The sequence below is a fragment of the Rhinopithecus roxellana genome, chromosome 1, assembly GCF_007565055.1.
Source record: "Rhinopithecus roxellana isolate Shanxi Qingling chromosome 1, ASM756505v1, whole genome shotgun sequence".
Lineage (NCBI taxonomy): Eukaryota > Metazoa > Chordata > Mammalia > Primates > Cercopithecidae > Rhinopithecus > Rhinopithecus roxellana.
The window spans coordinates 114,082,940-114,106,160 of record NC_044549.1 but is presented as its reverse complement, the minus strand read 5'-3'; the positions used below and the strand labels follow the sequence as shown (position 1 = coordinate 114,106,160).

Sequence of the window (23,221 nt, the reverse complement as noted above, 5' to 3'; positions counted from 1 at the left end):
GAACTCAATCGGATCAAGAAAAATAATCCCATCAAAAGGTGGACAAATGACATGAATAGACATTTCTCAAAAGAAGAAATACAAATGGCAAAAAAATATGGAAAAATGCTCAACATTACTATTTATCAGGGAAATGTAAATTAAAGCCACAATGAGATACTACTTTACTCCTGCAAGAATGGCCATTATTAAAAAGTCAAAAAACAATAGTTGTTGGCATGAATGTGATGAAAAGAGAATGCTTATACACTACTGATGGGAATTTAAATTAGTGCAATCTCTATGGAAAACAGTATGGAGATTTCTTAAAGAACTAAAAGTAGATTTACCATTTGATCCAGCAATTCCACTACTGGGTATCTACCCAAAGGAAAATAAGTCCATATATCAAAAAGACACCTGCAGCATATATTTATTGCAATACAATTCACAACTGTGAAGATATGGCACCAACCTAAGGGCCCATTGGCCAATGAGTGGCTAAAGAAAATGTGGTATATATATACCATTGAACATTTCTCAGCCATAAAAAAGAATGAAATAATGTCTTTTGCAGCAACTTGGATGGAATGAGAGGCCATTATTCTAAATGAAATAACTCAGGAATCAAAAACCAAATAACTTTTATTCTTACTTATCAATGCAAGCTAAGCTATGGCCATGTAAAGGCATACAGAGTGACATAATGAAATTGAGAGACTTAGAAGAGGGAGGTTGAGAGGAGCTAAGGATTAAAAAACTCCACATTGGGTACCATGTATACCACTCCAGTGATGGGCGCACTAAAATCTCAGACTTCACCACTTTATAGTTCATCCATGTAACCAAAAACCGCTGTATCCCCAAAGCCACTGAAATAGTAAAAAAAGAAGAAAAAAAGCCATTAAAAATTTCTAGAACCAAAAAGTACAATATTTGGAATTAAAAATTTACTAGATCAGCTTAAGGGCAGATTGGATACTAAGAAGAAAGTGTCAGTGAACTTGAAAAGAGATCAGTAAAAATTATGCAATTTGTAGAACCCAGAGAAACAAGATTAAAATAGACTAATACCTAAGTGATATGAGAAAAAAATATGAAGTAGCCTAATATATATAAGATTGGAGGGCTAGAAAGAGGGCAGTACGAACATGGAGAACAAAAATTTTTCAAAAAGGGATAGTTGAATATTTCCTAAATTTGATGAAAATATCAACCCAGAGTTCCAAGAAACTCAGTGAAAACAAATTAGGATAAACTTTAAGAAAGCTAGGCATATAGGAATCAAACTTCTAAAAACTGGAGATAAAGATAAAAATCTTAAAAGCAACCAGGGAAAGATGGAGCATATTATGTTCCGGGAAATTAAAAAAAATTCAACTGACTTCTATCAGAAAAAATGGAGGCCAGAGACCGGGCACGGTGGCTCATGCCTGTAATCCCAGCCCTTTGGGAGGCCGAGGTGGGCGGATCACGAGGTCAGGAGATTGAGACCATCCTGGCTAACACGGTGAAACCCTGTCTGTACTAAAAATACAAAAAATTAGCCAGGTGTGGTGGCGGGCGCCTGTAGTCCCAGCTACTCGGGTTACTCGGGAGGCTAAGGCAGGAGAATGGCGTGAACCCGGGAGGTGGAGTTTGCAGTGAGCGGAGATGGCTCCACTGCACTCCAGCTTGGGAGACAGCGAGACTCTGTCTCAAAACAAAACAAACAAACAAAAAAAAAAGGAGGCCAGAACACAACAAAATGTGATTTTCAAATCGTTGACTTTCAAAGAAGACAACCATCAAACCAGAATTCTATATCCGGTGAAAAGCATATGAAGCACTATTTAACAGATAAAGAAATAGGAAAATTCCTAATTATAATTGGAGGTTTTATTTTAAATGTTTAAATTATTTTTTAAAACCATTTTTTGTGGGTACATAGTAGGTATATATATATATGGGGCACATGAGATGTTTTGATACAGGCATGCAATGTGAAATAAGCACATTATGGAGAATGGGGTATCTATCCCCTCAAGCACTTATCCTTTGAATTGCATACAAACCAGTTACATTCTTTAAATTATTTTAAAATATACAATTAAGTTATTATTGACTAGAGTCACTTTATTTTGCTATCAAATAGTAGGTCTTATTCATCTTTTCTATTTTTTTGTACTCATTAACCATCCCCACCTTTCCCACTTCCCCAAACCCCTACTATTCTTCCTAGACACATCTGACCATCCTTCTACTCTCTAGATCCATGAGTTCAATTGTTCGATTGGAGGTTTTATCAGTAACTGATAAAACAAAAACAAGTTGACATAATTTGCACTTACTGAGCTATGCCAACTGGATTCTGCAGTTGTTTGGTATAGTATTGAAACAGTTGCAAGAATACACATTGAAGTACACACGGAATATTCCCCAAGATATATCAATTGGAATCAATAAAAGAAGTATTAGTACATTTTGAAAGTCTGAAACTGTACAGATTACTATAAGGTCCAAACGGTTGACCTTGGCCCATGTGACCTAATATATGGCAGATTAATTGCATTAGAGGTGCCGTTTTTTCATCCCTGTATCCACAGCCTTTTCCATGTAAATCTGCAGTTCTTTTGACCAAATAGGAGTCATTTATTCATACATCTGTTTTTTAGGATGACCTTGTAATTTTCTCTGCTCAACAGAATGTAGCAGCAGTGCCAACATATCACTTCTGATGCTCAGCCTCAAGAAACCTTGCCTGTTTTTGCTTACATTCTTGCCCTCTGTCATGGCCAGGAGAAAGACACACTCAGGGTAGCCCATTGGTCCCAGATGAGATGAGAATCATGTGGTACGCAGCTGAGGCACTTAAGTCATCCCTATTAAAGTTATCCTAGATCAGCCGACAGCTCTCCAACTCCAGACATATGAGCAAGCCTAGCTAAGATCAGCAGTTATCTAGCAAATTGTAGCTGACCCTAGATATACGAACAAGTCCACTGCAGAAAAACTGAACCCCAAAGATTTGTGAGATAAGTATTTATTGTTCATGCCTCTGAGATTTTGTTTGTTATGCAGCATTATGTGGCAATAGATAACTGATCCTGCCTATATCTCTTATAGTACTCTTGGTGGCTCACTGTAGCTATACTTGCATCTATGCTATTTCTCGAACAGGTAGGTATATTCCTGCCTCAGAACCCTTGTCTTGTCTGGTTATGTTCTTCCTTTAGACATCTGCATGAATAAGAGCTAAAGACTCAACCCTTGATGGGAGGAAGTAACAAGCAGAGAATGATGCAGGTTGGCCCTCTCCTCCTGGGAGACAGTAGAGCCTGCTGCACTGTGAGTGAAGGATGACACACTTTGCAGTAGGAAAAGACCTCCTAGACAATGGACCCATACTCACAGCCTACTGGGTTTGGGTGAAGGGAAGGATTCCAAAGATGAGGAATATACTCTAGCCTCTTGAAATGAGAATATGCTTGATACTCTCGATAGGGTTGGGAAATGAGGCTGGCCAGGAGTTAACGGGGAAAGGATTACTCAAATGTTGACTGACAGGCTATCTTACTGGGAAGAAAGAACACATTAATAGATTGGATGTGGTGCAATGGTGAGAATGAAACAGCTTTGGCCTTTAGTTCTGGTTCAGCCAATCACTGGTTTGTTGTCTTGGGAAAATTAATTCTTTGAACTCCAATTTCATCATTTGTAAAACGGGAGTGATATAGGTATCTTGATTGGTCAAGGCAAAGATTAAATGTGATTATGTATATATACATATATGTATATAATTGTTAATCACTTAATATATAAAAATGCTTATTAAAGTATAGTTGCCACCTTCTACTTCTTCCTTGTTATCATTCCTACTTTCTAGAACATGTACTTGCAGGAACTACTGGTAAGATAAAAATACATCTAAAATCCATAAGTAAGTATAACCAAAATAAATTCAATGTTGGCCAAGGGAAAACCCAAGATATTTTCTCTGAAATGTTTATTTTTCTCAAAATACCATTAATTACAATGACATTGGAATGACATGACATTACAAAAACTCTCACCTAGGTCACATCAAATTTTGAGACTAGTATTCTGTTTCTGAAATATCTGTAGAAGTGCAGTGTGAAATTTACATTCTATGAGACTAACTCCAACAGTATAGGAGCAATAAACGAAAAAAGTATGGATAAATGTTGATAATTGTTAAATTTGGGGGATGGGTATGTTGAGATTCATTATTCTCTTATCTTTCTGTTTATTAGGAACATTTGAAAATATTCACAAAGAAAAATTTTATTTAATGACCATGATGACCCCACTATCTACTAAATTAATCTCTTCCCTTCTTGAACCTACTTATATTTCCAAGTCTTGCAACTCTGGATGACTGTGAATAAGAACTATCAATTGTGCAGAAGAACAAATACTTCTATTATTCACCCATGGCCTCTTCCAGGCTTCAAAGGTATTCCAGGTTATGGTTTTCTGGGAGTTAGCAAACAAGTCTTCATTCACTTTACACCTTTCATATTTTTACAGATACTTTGTTGTATCCCTTCTTCGTTCTAGTCTTTCTGATGGAAAAATCCTAATCCTTTTAATCCCTGTTGCTCTGACAGCAGGTCCCTCTGTCAGTTATTGAAGTTGCCCTTCTTCAGACCTTTCTCAGCTCTGCTCACTTTCATGCACTGCAGTGACCAGAACTGATCCACCCAGGTTACACACAAGAATAAAGGACAACCAAAACCAGAATTTCAATGAAGGGACTTTCAGAAACAAAAGAAATTTGGAAGGTAACATTGAGAAACCATAAAGAAACAAACATAGTGTTAGAAAATGAAATTGTATGTAAAAAGATAAAAATTATCCTTATCACAACAGCTGGCAGGGTGGAAAGGGGAGACAGTTTTTTTTTTAATGGGCTACTTCTATTACTTTCAAGCTCCAAACCAAACCATCAAGGGAGTCTATCACATTAGAAAAAAACTCAAACCTAACACCATGGGCAATGGACTGGCCCCTGCCCCTGTTTGTTTTTCCCACTTTTTCTCCATTCACTCCCACCCTGCTTACTCAGCTCCAGCCATGCTGCGCTTCCTGTTGCTTTTGTGCACACCATAACCCATTGTGACTCCAGTGCCTCCATACTTGCTGTAGCCTCTGCCAGACTACCTGTCCTCAACCCCTTCTCACATGGATTGTTTCTTCCACACATCATTTGGCCTCTGATCAAATGCCACTTCCACCCTGACCAAGTAGCCTCCTCCTTTGTTCTCTATCCTCTGACCTGCTTTACTGTGATCATGCTTTGAATGCACAGAATGTAGTTTACCTTTCTCTTATCAGTGTCCCCCATTACAGTATATACTCTGGGAGGAAGACAACTTTGAATTGGTAACTCCTGAATCCTCACATCTAGGTTAGTGCCATAGGAGTGGGTACCAAGAATTACTTGTATGAGTAAATGAATGAATATATGCATGCATCCCAGTTAAGTGGAAACTCCGGAACCAAACTGTCTGGGTTCAAATTCCACCTCTCCCTTCTGTGTGTTCTTGGGCAAGTTTTGTCTCTGTGTACAATTTCCTTATTTGTAAAATGCATATATTTATAGTAGCCACTCAGGATTATCTTGGAAATTAAGTGAGCAAACGCATATTAGGTGCTTAGAGCAGTGTTAAGAATAATAGCCAGTGCCCAAAGAATATGGGAATGAGTACGATCAAATGGCAAAAGGGAAAAAGAGAAACAATACTGGCAGCCTTCCTTGAGTAGCAGGAGTTTTCTATTAAAAGACTGAAGGCAAGTACGGTGCTCCAGTGACAATCACCTACTCTGAAAAGGTGTGCTTTCAAGTACAAGGAGTCAATTACAAGGGAAACTTCCTGTTGTGTGGGAGGCTACCTGAGGGTTTTGTTTTTCACGTTTAAGAGGCATGAAATTCACAACTGCAATATCTTCCAGTTCTCAAATTAGCACATTTGCATGAAGTATACATCCAGAGTGTAATATCTGCATATGGAACATGCTCTCTAAAGCTTTTGTGCCTGATGCAAATAATCGTGTAACACCATTCACATTCTAAAGGTATTGTATGGCAAAAAGGAAAGTTGTGACATTAGTAGTTAGCCACAGCTACAAGTTCACATTCCCAAAAGTTATTTTACTTTCCACAACAGAGAACAAAGACAAAATTTAAAAACATATTAATATATATAATTTTAAATATATATAATTGTATAGTTTATTCTTGATTTTGAGTGTATAATCAGTAACAACTATAACTCCCTGCAAAATTTTTAGTTTTTGGTAAGTAAGAAGGGTCTTTTGTTTATGTGTTAAGCCTGCGCATTACAAGGATTAACCTATTTGTTAATGCAAACCCAGTTTAATAAATGCAAATCAAGGGGAAACATACAATCCTCCTAAGAATTGGGATTACATTATATAATCCAACAGAACAAGAGATGTTGATAATAAGACAGGTGTTGCCAGGCAAAATGAGAGCAGAGAGGTTCTTGACAGTTTGGAAAGTACCAAAAAATGGTCCAGGTTCAGTGGCAGCTGTGCGGACACTATAGCTTGTTACCTCCCATCAGAGCCCACTGTTTCCTGTACTTGATACTGAAGATAAGAATTATCCCAATATGTGGAGAAAACCTCTTTCTGAAACGTAACTTCTTTGGTAATCAAACATTATCATGAATAAGAACACTTACAGCATACTTCTTAAAAATAAAATCATTTGTAGGTAGCAGCAGTTCAGGAGGAGCCATGCCAATGATAATGCTACTTACTTAACATTTAGGTAGTGCTTTATGTGTCCTCTACAGGAGGCCCCAAGTGAGAGATTTCTTTAAAAACATAGTGATGTCTTGTATCACTTGAGGAGAGGGTATGATTTTTCCTTCTAATGATATGAATTTAATAAATTACCAATTATTATTTCTTTATTTCCCCTTTGGCCATCAGAAAGCTTACTTATGGTTTGACTACAGCAAGTATATAAGGCCTTATGATCTGCTTATTCATGATTCTTTTTACCCCTCTGGTTTTGACTATCTGCTCTTATTAATATTTTTTACTGATTTTTAAAATTCTATAAAAATATTTTACTATTACTATATGTGGTGGTTTAAGCTGCCTCCAATCATTCATAAAATGAGATGGGTTTAGCTTAATTAAGTTGGGTCATTTTCATAAACCCCATTTCCCTTATCATAAATAACAGCCTGGAGAGGTAGACGTTATCATTTACATTTTATAGAGAGGGAAACTGAGACCCAAAGGCGTAAACACTTTGCCCAAGACCCCAAATATCACAGCGTTTTCACTGTTCTATGTTATGCTATCCTATTTCTCTAATAAAAAAGTGACTTTTATTGCTATAATATCTTCAGGTAAGAGTTGTTACTGATTTAATAATGATGAACTTTGTTTTAAAGTGTCACATGAATGAGATAAAATAAAATACATTTAAATTATAAAAGAAAGCATTTTGGGCTAGTAGGAAATTTTTACCGATAATGGTATATATGATTGTAGAATATTAGGCAGTTAGAAGATAGAGAATTTTATTTGATGAATTTTATAATTGTGTCTTTTCTTCTTTTAAAGAAAAAGGTATGCAAGAAGGACAAAATTTAGATAAAAGTTTCGCTTGAAGGTAGGAGAATGAATTATTTGACCGATACAAGATGAAAATGCTTTTTAAAAATCAGCCACCACCAGACATTACTGACTATTCATTATAGCCCACCAGTGTAAGGAGATGGGCTTTGATCTCCTTTCTAAGGTCACCAGGCTGGCTCTAATCCCAGTGCTTTGGGCACCCCTGCTGTGCTCCATCCTGCAGTTAGGTGTGTTTCCTGGACAATGGAGTCTGTGGAAACTGCCTGGCCTTGGAACACATGTGACAAAAAAACTCAAAGTACATGAGAGCCAGGATCATCACCAACTTAATTTCCCAGCCTTTTCCACAGAGCACGGGCTCCTTTCTTTGTCTCATCTGTGTGTGCCAGGAAAACAGTGTCTTGCCCAGGAAAACTCACCAGTTGAGCCTCATTGATGGCATTATTGGAAAAATAAGCATGAAATAAAAGAGAGAGGGAGTCCCTTAGAATACAAATATGCTCATAACACAATTCATTAAGCAATATCACTTATTTATGATATTCTCCTATTACATCTATGTCTGTCTACTTCTAATTTCAGCAAAAAGGTGTAAAATTTCCCTGCATTTGCTTATTTGTGTTAAGTACTGAGTTTAAAATGGCTAGTGCAAAACCGACGATGATAGATTCTACTTTGACGTTTGGTTCAAATTCAGTTTGGAGAATACACTTCCCCTACTTGAGGTGATATGGTTTGGCTATGTTCCCACCCAAACCTCATCTTGAATTATAACTCCCACAATTCCCATGTGCTGTGAGAGGAACCTGGTGGGAGGTAGTTGAATTATGGGGACCGGTCTTTCCCATGCTGTTCTTGTGAAAGTGAATGGGTCTCACTAGATCTGATGGTTTTAAAAACAGTTTCCCTGCACAAGCTCTCTCTTTGCCGCCATCCACGTAAGATGTGACTTGCTTCCCCTTGCCTTCTGCCCTGATTGTGAGGCCTCTCCAGCCATGTGGAACTGTAAGTCCATTAAACTATTTTCCTGTATAAATTACCCAGTCTTGGGTATGTCTTCATCAGTATTGTGAGAACGAACTAATATATCAGGGAAGAGCTCATTGTTCTAAACAATTACCCCAAAGGATTTTCAGGTCTCTGTAGATAATTGTTGCTCAATTAAGTCAGGAATGGATCACCTAGAGAGTTTCTCGGGCCTCAGACCGGATAAATGAGAAGCCGTCCAGGAGAAATAAGTCAATTTGTTGTTTGTGCAACATGCATTGGACATACTTTGTGTAAATTTCACTGAGTCGGCTAGCTAGCAAGTTGCTGGGTAGGGATTTTAGCTATGGAGTGCGTCATTCTAAGAGCCATCATGGTATTGCTTGTACTTTGTAAAGTTTCCAGGCTTCCTGCTGCCATAGAGAGGCTTGCAAGTACATGCTAGTTCTAAGCATTCACATGCTAGAAGTTATCAACACCCTGAATTCCCTTGTATTTTATTGTCATCTCATTTGTTTTATCAGCAGAGGAAGCTCCGTTTAGAAATAGCTCCTTGGTCACATGCTGGACAAACATGGAACAGCCTATGGAACAGAACAATCATATCTCTATATTCTGTGCATTGGTTTCTTTGACTTGCCTGGTGTTGTGAGGAGGGATCCTCCTTCAGATTTTCATCCAGGTCCACGCCAACTCTGTTAAAGAAAACCGAAAACTGGTCAATCCCCTGCTGCAGAAGGAATGAGACAGTCTTGCGTGTCAGATGACCTAACCCAAACACAGTGTGTATCTGAGAAAAGATTTGGCAGAAAACTATCCTACCTCTTCTTGAATCAAAAGAACCGCAGATTTATACCAAAATAAGAACTTGAACAGCTGGGCCTCAGGATGCTGGAGAAGTTAAGCATCAACAGCAACTCTTCACTACTGTCTTTCCTGGCAAGGTAAACATCCCTGAAACCTAGGATAGCAGCCATCAGGAAAAAGACCTCCATAGCCCCAAAAACACATTCTGGAGAGAAGGTGGCCTGGTACCTCGGCAACCACCCATTGACCAAAATGCCCTGGGAATGTGTGTGCCCAGCCTGGAGCAGTGTTTCCTGAGGCAGAGTAAACAGAACGTTTTTCTAGAGACTTCCCCATAGGGAGGATTCAGACTGTGGAGTCTGAGGAGTATACAGTTTGGGGACTCTCTCTTTAAGGAAAATAATACAAAAATATAAATACAAAATTGGGAGTGAAAGTGACTCTTCAGAAGGATAAGTCACAAAAAAATTACTATGTTTTTAAAGCTGGCAACTGCAATAGACCTCTCAAAGCCCAGGACAAACACAAAACATTTTAATTAATTAACTGTCTGACACACTGCTAAAATAACTTTCTTCTGGAATTTTTGCCTCCTAACTTTGCTACTCTCTTTATATGATAATGATTTTGTATTAGAGAATAAAAAGATAAGGCAGTCTTTCCTCTAGCAAGACTGATAAAAATTGTTGATAGTTGGAAGGCATTAAGGCACGATTTCTTACACACAGACATGCTTGCTTGCTATGTGCCTCACTGCTACAGGGTAAGGCCCCGCAAATGCAAGATTTTTGATAAATTTTATTTTATGCAATTCCCATAAGCAATGCACAGTGTACTTATCAGTGTACATGCTTTGTCATTGAATATATTCCTGGATTTCCATTTTGACGAGGCTTCAATGAAAACTGCATTTTATATATCTCATGATTAGAAGAATTTTCAACAGAGTCTCCAGCCTGGCTCAATGCATCTCAAACCTTGTTTTTCCTTCACTAACCACAGACTTCTGATGCCAGGCACCATAGGACACGTTTATATTTAATTCAGACTTGTGCATTATTCCTGTAAGCCATTCCTACTCTGGGGTGGACAGCAGTGGCTTAGCCATGCACAGAAGTGACTGCAGCCCACACGAATGTATCCCATTCAATCTAAACTAAATGCACTCTCAATTCAGTTTCCCCTTAGTTGGATCCCCCAAATGCCCACAGCTATTCCAACACCATCTGATCAGAGGAGCAGTATGAGGAAAAGGAAGCTGTAGTGGAAAGAAACAGCAGTTGAACCCAACTGTGTTGAAACTATGTATTTTTTTGCAAATCTTACAAAAATATAAGACCATGGGAACACAGTACTGGGGATCTTCCCAGGGCCTTGGAGGGCCAGACCAAGTGAGGGGCCCTGAAACTCAAACTTCCTCTGTTTCCAGGGAGCGTCCCTCTGCCTGCTTCAGCTGGAGTGGGGCAGGGTGGGAGGGCTGGGGAGAGGTCTGGCCCAAGCTCCACCAGAGTCCTTCCTGTGAATCCACATTTGCTAGACATTTAGGGACTTTTCTTCAACTCTTGTTTATCATAAACACCTCCGTAATCATCTTCCAGGCCTGCTGTTGGAGTGGGGGAAGCAAAGCCACGTGAGAAGCCTCCAGTCAAGCAAATGTGTAACTCTTTATAAGGAGAACAGTAATGGTAAAGTCCCACCTGTTTAAAATACTTCTGATTCTTCACAGGTAAGTGTCTTGTGGACATGAATAGCCCCATCTCTCTAACCAAGGGGGGCAAATTCATAGCTATTTATTCTGTGCTGAAATTTTTGCCTTTAGGGCACTGGGAAGAGCCTCTGGAGGGGAGGAACCTTTGATTATTGGAATAGGAAAACTAGCAATTTGATCTATGTCATCTGAGAAGGAACAAGAAAGGAAAGGGGAGGAGAGAGGGAAAGGATGTCAGGGAGGAGAAAGGAGAGGGGAAGGGACCAAGGGACGAAGGGACGAGGGGAGAACAGCAGTGTAGAGAGGGGTGGGGATGGCCTGCCTCTGACAGTGGAACCCAGGTGTGGAGGCTCCCAGCCCACTTCTCTTACGGGGCTAGGCCACTCTCACAGCTATGTGGTGGATCAGAGCCCTCCGGCAGGTGCTGGCTGCTCCCTAGAGGCTTCATTGCTGGATAAGCCCAGATCTCACGGACGAAGCTGCTGGGCACCCAGGTTGGCAGTGAACTGAAATGAGGGTCATGGGGCTCCCACCACTGTATCTGCTTAGGGCCTTTTCCTAGGTCTCTGTCTAGAAACTTGGAGAGGACAAAAATAGAATTTTACAAGAAGCCCAACATTTAACGTTTGAGGCAGTACTGAGGCCTTTCACTAAAGTGAAAGTTTTCTTCACAGCAGCAATCACAGCAGACATTCCTGCACAGCTAGATGGGGTGGAGGAAGTGGATGAAATTCTTTCAGTTGATGGGGACTCAGTGGAAGGCATCTCAGAGGCCTGATTGGGAAGAAGCCTGTACCTCCTCCCACATCTCATCTCAGGACAGGTCCAGAGCAGGACAAATGCCACAAGTGGCTTGAGGAAAGACAACCTCCATGAAAGGTGCTTCCCTCCTGGGGAAGCCAGGGTGAACATGGTCCTTGTCTGCATAGGGCATACAGTTTGGGAGGTTCAATGAGGATAATATAAAAAAAAGTACCACAGCTTAAGTGCCATGAAGGAAACAATGCCTTCTTTCACTTGTGATATTAGGTACTTTTGATGAAAATCTGGCTAATATATGTTTCTTGGCTACCTGCCTCCTTAAATAGGGTGTAAGGGGGATATTCTAATCTTAACTGGAGGACTCGACATTGCAACTGGTCCCATAAAGTCTAATACTTGCTGCGTTATAACGCTTTCCGAGAGGTGTATGAACCTTTTTATGACCACAATAAATGGTACCTGGCTACTGTCAATTTTTTTTTTTTTTTAATTCTTGTATCTGACAGTTAGATTTCCTTTATTTTTCCTGGCTGTGACAATATGTCAACATATTGTCCCTATGAACCCCACCCCTTTTAATTTATTGTAGGACTAACCCTGACAAATTTATTTTTATTTTATCTGTCTATCTATCTATCTATCTATCTATCTATCTATCTATCTATCTATCTATTTCAAATATTTTAGGAGGACTTACAATCACACACAATTGTTCTTATAATACCCTTGCACACCCTCAGACCAACTTCCATAGCCTTGGAGGGCAATTTTCTGCCTTTTCTTGATTGTGATATATGACATAGACATGCATGGCACCTTCACAAAGCATCCCAGGGGGTATGCAAACATGCCAACTACATCTGTATCTCTTACTCTCCTCTTCAAGAAAGCAAGTCAGAATATGAAACTGATGTTATTTTAGGGTTAACCATGTATCCACTCACTTTCAAAAACTTTTTACAGCTCTTTTTAATGCATGAACATCCACTTTTGTGCACAAAAGATCATTTATATATAATGAGTTTTTGAGAGATTATTAGAAAGTAGACATAATATCGTCCCAGTTTGTGGTGTTACATGTATATAGCAGCCCCCTAGGTGAGATCACAGTATGAAGTCCAACCTCCTTAGGTGACATCCAAGGGTCTTTAGCACCTCTCCCTCAATGTTAAGCTAGCTACCCTTTCTGCTCATCTGATCTGGACAGTGTCCTGGGTTCGGTAACTGGACTTGTCCTTGTTTCTGAGCCCTGGTACCAAATACAGTCGCTGAGCTCTGGCCAAACGATAATCTGCCAGTTTCTCTCCCATGGACTGGACCCCCTCCTTCCAAACTCCAGGCTGGTATTTTGGGCCATGCTGGCTACCACTGAACTTGTGAGATACCCTGCCTGAACTCCAAGCACTGTCCTCCCTTCTGTCTGATCACCATCTTGGCCCATCCACCACGATGCCCTTCCTAGGTCTCAGATCTCCCATAACTAGAAGTTACCGAGACTTGGAGTGAAGTAGCTGTACTCCTCCAACTCTACTCTGTGCTCCCAAACAGAATCCCTTCTGGGCACCAGAGATCACCTTGTTTTGTCTGTGGCAACCCTGGCTCACCCTTTGCTCACCTGTCTGGTTATACCCAACCATGCAGGGCAAGCTCTACAGTATACATTGGCCCTAGTTGGAATCTGGCCTTCATGATTACCCTGTAGTTGTTGAAGGGTCAGTGAAACCCAGCTGTCAAGAGGGTGGTTTGTAGCCAGACTGCCTGGGTTGAGAAATGTGGCTCTGCTTCTCACTTGCCTCGTGACCTGTGTCACTCACTCTGTCTCCATCTTGGTTTCTTCACTAGCACAATGGGGATAATTAGAGAACCCATTTCACAGGGTTGTGGTGAGGACTAAATGAGAAAATTTAGGACCTGTTATTATATAGTAAGATTTTAAGAATGTTAGCAGCTATTATTGATATTATTTTTCAGTACTTATCAGTGGGGCCAGAGCTCAGTTACTTATTACTTTCACAGATAAACCCTCCTAGTACTTGTTTCTGCACTGGGCAACCTTTGAATATATAGCAACAACCACAACTGAGCCACAGGGAGCAGCCAGTGTAGAGAAAGGATTTCTGGTCTCATAGCAAAACATTGTTTCTGTTTAAAGAGGGCCAAGCTTCCTAGGTTTTGATTTTTTAAAAAATTTATTTCTTTTGTTTTTGAGACACAGTCTTGTTCTGTCACCCAGGCTGGAGTACAGTGGTATGTTCTTGGTTCACTGCAACCTCCACCTCCTGGGTTCAAGTGATTCTTTTGCCTCAGCCTCCCGAGTAGCTGGGATTACAAGTGTGTGCCACCACATCCAGCTAATTTTTAAATTTTCAGTAGAGATGGGGTTTTGCCATGTTGCCCAGGCTAGTCTCGAACTGCTGGGCTCAAGTGATCCATCCACCTTGGCTTCCCAAAGTGCTGGGATTACAGGTGTGAGCCATTGTGCCTCGCCTGGTTTTGAATTATTTATAATTTATTGGTAGACTAGTTAGGGTAACAAGGCCACAAAGAAGGAAAAGATGGTGTCTGAGGAGCAAGGGGAAAGAAGGAAGAGGGAAGAGCTGAGCAGAAAGCAAGCAAAGAAAAGGAAGGTGAAAAGGGAAGGAAAGAGAAAGAAATACATTATTATAAAGAATAGGTGCCCGCAGTGGATAAATAATTGTAAAGGTGCATGCAGCCTTAGAAAAGGTGAGCCGAGGGTGGAGGGATAAATAACCACACAGCCCAAGAAAATATAGAGGAAAAAATGTAGAAAAAATATAGGGAAATAAAGAACCAGTAAAGAATTAGAAAGCAACTAAAAAGGCTGGTTAAAATTTTATATGATGTTTTGCATTCCTGATGTACCTTTAAATTTTAAGCAAGTTGAGTGCTGCCTCTATGGTATTCATATGGAAATGAAGGCAAGCTTCGCACATATTCCCAGCTGTGCCCTCATACATCTCACTCCGGGTTCCTCATTTACAATGAGCATCAAGCTCCATTTTCAGAGCAAAACACATCTCTTGTGCACCATAATGCACCCTCCCTTCCTATTGCGCTTCCATTCTTTGGTGAGTTTTACTGGACATATTAAAATCTCGGGATGCTCTTATACCCAACCATAGTTTTAAAAAAAATGCCCCAAAGTTGAGTTTTTCTTAGGGGGAAAGCAAGGTAACTAACAAAAGGCTCACTTTTCCCATTAAAGCCAACAAATTCCATTCTGATTCTTATCACTTAGCACCTCTGAAAAGGCACTGAAATGCTACTAGGGCTTAGTTTCATCATGTGAATTCCAGTAGTCTTAGGTGCAGTTTTGATTCTTTTGAGCCCCCTGCTGACAGGGCCTGGGTGGTGGGGAAGATACATTATTTCCTCTAAGACCTGCTTTTGATGGCAAAGTCTAAAAAATGACATTTTCAGTAAGGAAAGAGTGGCTGGATAGTGAGCACATAAATTCAGCTTGAAATGGAGGAGTCTGAAAAATACCCACTGAGGTTTGGGGACTATTGTGTAGCTATGAGAATATCACTTGGGGGCCAACATCCGCGACTGTACCCTGTATTATTTGACTAAATAATCCTGGAGCTTGTGTAAGACCAACATTAATACAGTTAATAATTCAAATATTTTAATTTCAATTTGGGAAACAAGAAAATGAACTAAAGTAAGTGGAAAAACTCACTTTGGTTCCTTTTGTAATTTAAGTGTGGCACAGTAGTTAAGAATTTGGACCCTGGAATCAGGTTGCATGGATTCAAATTTCACTTCCATTATTTACTACTTGCATAACTTTGAGACAAATTACTTAACCTTTGCAAATCTCAGTTTTCCCAACTATAAGTGGGGATAAGCATGTATCTATTTCATGAGCTATTATAAGGATGAAATGAGTTAATAAAATATATAAAATATTGGCTGCCATCTAGGAAGCACTCATGAAATATTAGTTGATGCTCTCCTTGTTAGTGCTGTTATTATTAGAGAAATGGATGTACCCTACATTGAGTCATAAATACAATATAGGTTAAAGACAAGAGTGGCTTTTCCATAAATGACAGATGCTAGGATATAAAGGTCAATGATAGGATTCCTGCCATCAATGACCCAAGATTTAATGGGAAAAACAGATCGGAAGCAAAGAACTACAGTATGGTGTGATAAGCATTGTACATTAATTATCTGAACACACCAACAAAGAGCCCAATCAAGATGAGCTATGGAGCATTTAGGTAAGTTTCACAGAGGAAATGGACACTGAAAAGTGAGAATGAGTTTAATGGTAAGAGAGAAGTTTAGGGGAGGGGACTCCAGGCAAAGCATGGGCAAAGGCATAGGGGAACAAAGTAGGTTGGAACATCATAAATAACTCTGTATGGCTAGACTGCGAGGGTCATAAACATGGAGGTGAACAGAGTTGCTTTGGATGACACCAGAAAGTAACATAAGGCCAAATTATGAAGAATCTTGAGTGCTATGCTTAGGAAAGCATTTTTTGTTTCTCTGTAGGCAGTAGGGGGTGAAATAATTACATTTATGTTTTAGAAAGATCACTGGAAGTATACATTATGATATTAAGAAACTGGTGGTTGTCTTCAGGTTGGGATAGAAAAGAAAAAAAAAAAAAAAGAAACTGGAGGCATGGAGGTCATTTAGTAGTCTACTGCAATGGTCCAACCAAGAGTTCATTAGGGTTTAACTAAGTTAGCAGTGGTGGAAAAGGAGATATAGATTTCAGAGATGTACACATGAAGGGGTGGTGAGGGCCATTGTGCGTGACAGGCTCACTGTGGGAAGAAGAGGAGGAAAGTATTGAGGTGATTCTGAGTTTCTACTCCAGACACTTGAATGGTTCGTCCTACCATTAGCCATATTAAAGAAGGAGAAGCATGTGCATGGGAATTTCCCCCAAGGGACATCCTATTAGAAAGATAAAACTGAAACTCAGGGTCAGTAAGATCGGATCTGAGCACTTCTATTGTGAGTGAAGCAAAGTCAGCTCTCTACTCAAGTTATCAACTCAAGAAAAATAGTTGAGTTATCAACTCAAGAAAAATAGCAACCCCCTCAGAGTTTTGTCTAGTTGCTTGTCTGAAGTGGAGATTCTGACCAAAAGGTAAAGTCTAAGAATAAGGAAGGGATAATGAGTTCTTCAAGGTCAAGATAAATGGACTAGGAATATTCATGGAAGCTGGAGAAGGGTGTGGCATGTCAAGTATTTAAAGACAGTTTGGACATCTTATTTAAGAAGCGTTAGAGGGAGAAGAAGGAAGAAAGGGGGGTTCTATAATTTGGGGACATGAAGTATGTGATATGATTGTGAGCCCCCCCCACAGGAGATGAAGATGCAGAGCTGGGATGCTGCTGAGAGCAGTGATGCCCCTCTGGGTTTCCACCACTGCATGGACACACTGTCATTGCCTGGTACTCACATGCTTTGCTAGGTCCATTTTTCTACCCCTGGGACTTGTCTGATTACCAAATTGAAAACAGCTGGGTCAAGGATTCATGCACCATTCCTGTCCTGGTATTCCAAGGTTGCCCATATGCCATTTACTTTTCTCTTAGAGATTATGGAGATGGAATGGATTTCATGAAACTCTATCGGGCTGACTAGACTAAAGAAGGGTCAGGTCTCTTTTTAACTCTTTGCTGACATGGTTGACTGAAAATACTAGGTAACAGCTAAGAAGAGGCACAGAGCACGAACATTAGGAGTTAGACATTCTGACTGGCTGTTCCCATCACTTCCTTGTGTGACTTTAGGCAGGAAACTGTACCTCGGTTTCCTTTTCCACAAAATGGAGATAGGAATGGTAAGTATGTCATAGGCTGTTGTGGGATAATACACGTAAGGGGCTTGGCACAGGATCTGGCCCCTAGAAAATACTTAGAAGCAGTAGCTGTTGTTCTTGTTGTGGTAGTGGTATTAATAGATATTGTTGTCTTTGCTACTTAGGCCTCCTGAATAAAAGATTTAACTGTCAAGATTTCCAGCAAAACAGTTATGTTTTACCTTTCCTCACCTGTGATTTTCCTTGTGATTTCTGATTCCAGTGGAGGCTTATTTATGATGCAGGTTTTGGAGTGTAAAAACTAAGAGTGGGGATGTTCTGGCTGCAGAGATAAAAATGTGTGACCGTTGTTTATATGTGTCTGACAATTTAGATATACATTTTGGAGTGTATAAGTGTGCTGAAAACATTATGTTCTTTGAAAAATAAACATGAATAAGCAAGTACATGTCACAGACACAAATGCAGATCTACATCCTGTACTTTATGTTTGGCACAACTTCCCTTGAGTTTGGAGTACTTAGTTCTGCCAAGATGTAAGCTAATTTCAGGCTACAGATAAGAGTCCGTTAGAAACTAGATTGAAAATGAATACACAGACTGATTTCTTTTGACCTAAGCTGCAAGCATACTGACACCCTTTGGTAGGAAGACAGATGTAATAGCTTATCAAGGCATCTGGCCTTTCTTCCCCAAGGCTTCACTCTGGGTGGCCTGCCTGGGCAATTAGGGATTTATCAGAGTCAAATGCACATCCCCAGAAAAGCCATCCTTTCAAGTGGATTTGCTTTTTAAAATTCTAGTGTTACTGGGTGGGGAGTCTTCACAATGTCAGACTGAACAAGTTATATGGGAAAAAAGAGGGGCATTTTATTACTGAATATGAAGTAGTTGTAGCAGCTTTATATGTTGATATGAAACCATAAATGGTTGAAAAACAAATCCCAGACTGTCAGGGGTCTGAGCAAGAAGTGGAAACCTAAAACCTGAAAATCACTGTGGTTATTTCACAGTTAAATAAACAGAATGATCTAATGCCAGAAGTGCATCTCCTTCCCTCACTTTCACTGTCCCAAGCTATGAGAAACTCCAGGCAGAACTGTGGCCTAATCCCAGCTTGCCATTAAAGACCATGCTTGGCGTGCATCAGGGGTCAGCAGTGAGATCTCAGGGTGAGTCTCCACATTGCTGCTCTTTGATGTGCTCAGGCTTCAGCGGGAAACCTGGAAGGGAAGTAGCCTTAATGGGAATGTGTTCTCTTGATGCAAGGAGCATATTCTCCCCATGAACATCATCTACAAAATCACAAGTATATTTTGACAATAAGGGGGGAATGCATGGAATATATATATAATATATTTAAAGAACTGTAAAACTCCTCTATGCAATAATCCAGAATAACATTTAACCCAGCCAAAGCAAATATTTTTGTGGAGTGATATCTTGGAAAGAATCCTTAGAAGGGAACAACAAAGCTTTGCAAAATTGATGGATATGTACCTACAACACAACTAATTCAAAACATAAAATTCTAATGGTTGATGCTGAACTGCCCCCTGCCCCCATTCCCTTACCACCATATCAGCTTTGCCTATTAATAGGGAAAGATGGTTTATAAGATGTTTTGAGAAAGCTTCCTCCCAAATCATGACTTTCGCTAACTGCCAATGCCTAGACTTCCTTAGCACAGGATAAAGCTCTTCATTCCTCATTGAAGATTAGGCCTTACAAGGCAAGGACTTGGGAGAGGTAATATTTGAGCTTGTATTCACACCAGATACAAGTGAATCAGACTTATTCCTGAGAGCAGAAAGAGATGGGAACAAAAGCCTAAGGTCAACAAAGGTATCTCCACCATGAAGCATGGAAGGAAGGCAGCGGGTGAAAAGGGAGCTGGAGACACAACATTATTATAGTAACAGCTAACATGTAGAATCTACACTAGGTAATATTCATGTATTATATAAAACATATGGAATTTGGGAAGAGGATTTGAAGTTATTACAACACCATGTATTTTAGTAATTAAAAGCAAAAAAAGAGAAAAATTTATAACCCACTTCTTTAGATTAACTATTAAAAAGCACTTGCAATTGGTTTCTTAATAATTTTGCACCAGTAAATTTGTTGCTTCAGGCTATCCATCACCAACATCCTGGAGATGGTACAGAATTATTAACCATGTGGACTGAAAACATGAAAAAATAGCCAAAGAAGATTGTTTCACCAACACTAATATATCACTAAAATTAAAATTAAAACAGCTTTGGGATATATAATGGTTGCCAAAACTGTTGTTTAAGCCCACAATTGGAAGCAGATTTGATTTACAATCTCTACAAATAACTGAAATCTTATTTTCATTTGGAGCAGTTAACATTCTGTAAGACCATATTATATTATAGACCATATTAAGACCAGATGCAACTAATTCACAGATGTTGTATATATATATATATACACACACACATATATGTACACCCACATATATATCCATATTTCACTTCTATTTTTACTGTAGTGAAAAAACTTTTTCCCTAGTCCCAGAAGAGAATCAAGTCAGAAATGTCTTAATAATGCATTATCTTGGTTTTTGCTAAAAATGAATAAATATCTTAATTTTAAAAGGAAAGCTGACAGAAAGACAATGGGTAAGCTAGGAAGCTGCTACTGCATGACACATAAAAAGAGAAGAAAATCATTTCAGTTTCTTGCTGAGATGGATTAAAGTAAATCACTAGAAAAATAATGTTTTTCTCTGGTCAAGTCTGCTATTAACCATTGGGCTGAAGTGCATACTTGTGTGCATGACTATGTTAAAAAGAAATTAAACATTTAAAATTTTAAAAGGGAAAGAATTTGTGGTTAACACTAGAATTACAATGAAAACTGCACCTTGATTTTGGAATCAATGGTTTAAAATCAGGAAAGTGAATGAAAATTTGCGACAATACTATTGGGAAGAAGCTGTCTTAGAGCAGAAGAGAAAGGCAAAGAGGAAAAGAGTAGCAAGAATATGTTGTAAAACAGGTTCTGAAATAGTTATGAAGACTACGGAAAGTGCACAGCATGGAAACAGAATTAGCATTAATTTGGCAGAAAATGACATAATGAAAGTTAATTGGATGCTCGTGGCTAATGTAACATTCAGGTTGTTTTGGCCTATCATTCTAGGAGATCATGATGACAGCTTAAACAACTATTGTATATGAACTGATATTTTTCCTGACACCACACTATCCACATCCTAAAAGCAAGGCAGGTAGACTATTTCATTAATTTTCTCCTTCACTCACTAACTCACCCACTCATTCATTTATGAAATACTGGTTGAGAATATATCAAGACCATTAGTATATGCTAGATATTGTGGTAGACATGAAAAATTTGTTACACTCATATATATCTTCAAAGTACATACAGTAAGTTTCATCAAACCTAGATGTAGTTAATAAGGCGTACTATTACTTTATGTACATCTAAGAAGAAAAATGCTCTTAATTATATTTCTGACACCATTGATTATGAGACACACTTGACTTCAAAAATGCTAAAGTGTGAAAAAATGTGCAGCTGGAATAAATGAATACCCACACAAAATAATAAAAATCTAGGGTTCAATAATAATGTCAAACCATTACACATACTAGCCTCTGGATACTTCATATATGGCTAGTATGTTATTTGCTGTCCTTGGAGAAAAATTCAAAAGACATATTTTGAAATCTTTCAAACAAAATGTTCTTTTTATGCTTACAGATTAAAAGATAATTCATTCTCTGCTACTCGGCCACAAAGAAGGAAGGAATTAGTGGCATCTGCAGCAATCTGAATGGAACTGGAAACTATTATTCTAAGAGAAGTAACTCAGGAATGGAAAACCAAACATTGTATGTTCTCACTCATAAGTGGGAACTAAGCTATGAGGATGAAAAAGCATATGAATGATACATTAAACACTGGGGACTCAGGGGAAAGGCTGGGACGTGGGTGAGGGATAAAAGACTACAAATTGGGTCCAGTGTATACTACTCAGGTGATAGGTGCACCAAAATCTCACAAATTACCACAAAAGAACTTACTCATGTAAGCAAATACCACCCGTTTCCCAAAAACCTAAGGAAATAAACAATTTAAAAAAACTTTTGACTGAATTAATGCCAAAAAAAAAAAAAAAAGGTAAATCTCTCCCTTTTAAAATTCTGTGTCAAGCAACTTTTAGTCATCACTGGGTTGAATCAGAGCCAGGACTAGAGTGAGGCAAGGGAGACATCCTGTCTCTCAGGATCATGCAAGTGCTGAGCATTTTTATGAGCCCAAGAGTGAGTGCCTCCTTAGATTTTGCATCCTAGGTACCTTGTTTGCCTCCCCCAGTCCTGATGCTGGGTGAAATAACAACTTTGCAATTGTTTTTACTATTTTACCCTTGGATCTTCTGGACTGCTGACCTTTTCATTTTTCCCTCTGCATCTACTCTACTCCCTTTTCTCCACCTTATCCTGGACTCTGGAATGCAGACCAATGTAGATGACATCATTTGGGTTATCGTGCTCTTTGGTCTTGAATTGGTTTAGCCAACAGGAAGCACTGGCAGGATATTGGAAGGAGAGAGGAGAATGAGACAGGGTATCTATTTCTTCCTTCCTGCCAGGTCACCAGGCTTGTCTGTATTCTTCTATCAAAGCCTCAGCTCCTTAATCCCTCTCTATTTACCCTACCCAGCTACCCTCTCTGGGTTCTGGTAAATATTCCCATTTGGGTATAGGGTGGTAACTGCTCTCCATTGATTCCAGTCCTGGGGTACTGCACTATTCCTTGTTTTCTAAAACCAGCTCATGTAATCGTTCCTTACTAAGTTCCTTTAATTTACTCAGCTTGAATGTGCCATTGTTTTTCCTACCTGGCAACAGACTAATGTAGAAAGCTATTCACATTAGTAAGCATGCAACAGTAAAAAGGTTTCACTTAAACTGGAAACTAAGTTTTCAGGGACTTGAAATTTCTTAAGAAATCCATAAATATAATAAATCTTAAACATAGCTTTGTTTCCAGGCTTAATGTCAGAATTGTGTCTTTAAATGTTTCTCTAAGGTACTTGAATATTCATGTACAACTTGACATAGACTGTTCCTATTCCTAGGCTGGATCAGGTTTTCACAAGAAATTCACATACAAGTTGTGGCATCTGACAATGGCAGATGTTAGGAGTGCAGATCATATCATAAGCTATAGTAGGACCTACACAGGAGGAATGAAAGTGCTCCTGAACAGAATCCACTTATGATGCCTTCAATCAAAATATGCTTTATTAAATGCTCCAACTTAAACCTATGAATTCCATATGAACCAAGGTTCATATGGTTCATATGTTAAGAGTTCTCAGAAGTCTTTCTAGAAGCTGAAATTCTACCCTAGTGAGGTACATTTCACCTTCTCAGATGGAGAAATCTAGATTCTAGAAATCTGGCTTTCCTGATGATTAGCTTGGTGAAACAGTTCATTTTCATGGTGAAAACGCCAGTCTCAGAACTGTAAGTGGAAG

General features: G+C 39.2%; 1 protein-coding gene across 2 annotated transcripts in view; it reads right to left on the bottom strand.

Moving 5' to 3' along the window:
• Positions 1-23,221, bottom strand: part of SLC9A9 (solute carrier family 9 member A9) — a 602,343-nt gene that overhangs the window by 111,502 nt on the left and 467,620 nt on the right. For both annotated transcript variants that reach the window (XM_010381303.2, XM_030929287.1), the window contains exon 13: positions 9,230-9,284. In XM_010381303.2, coding sequence (XP_010379605.1) covers positions 9,230-9,284 — 55 coding nt within the window. The remainder of the gene's footprint in view (positions 1-9,229; positions 9,285-23,221) is intronic.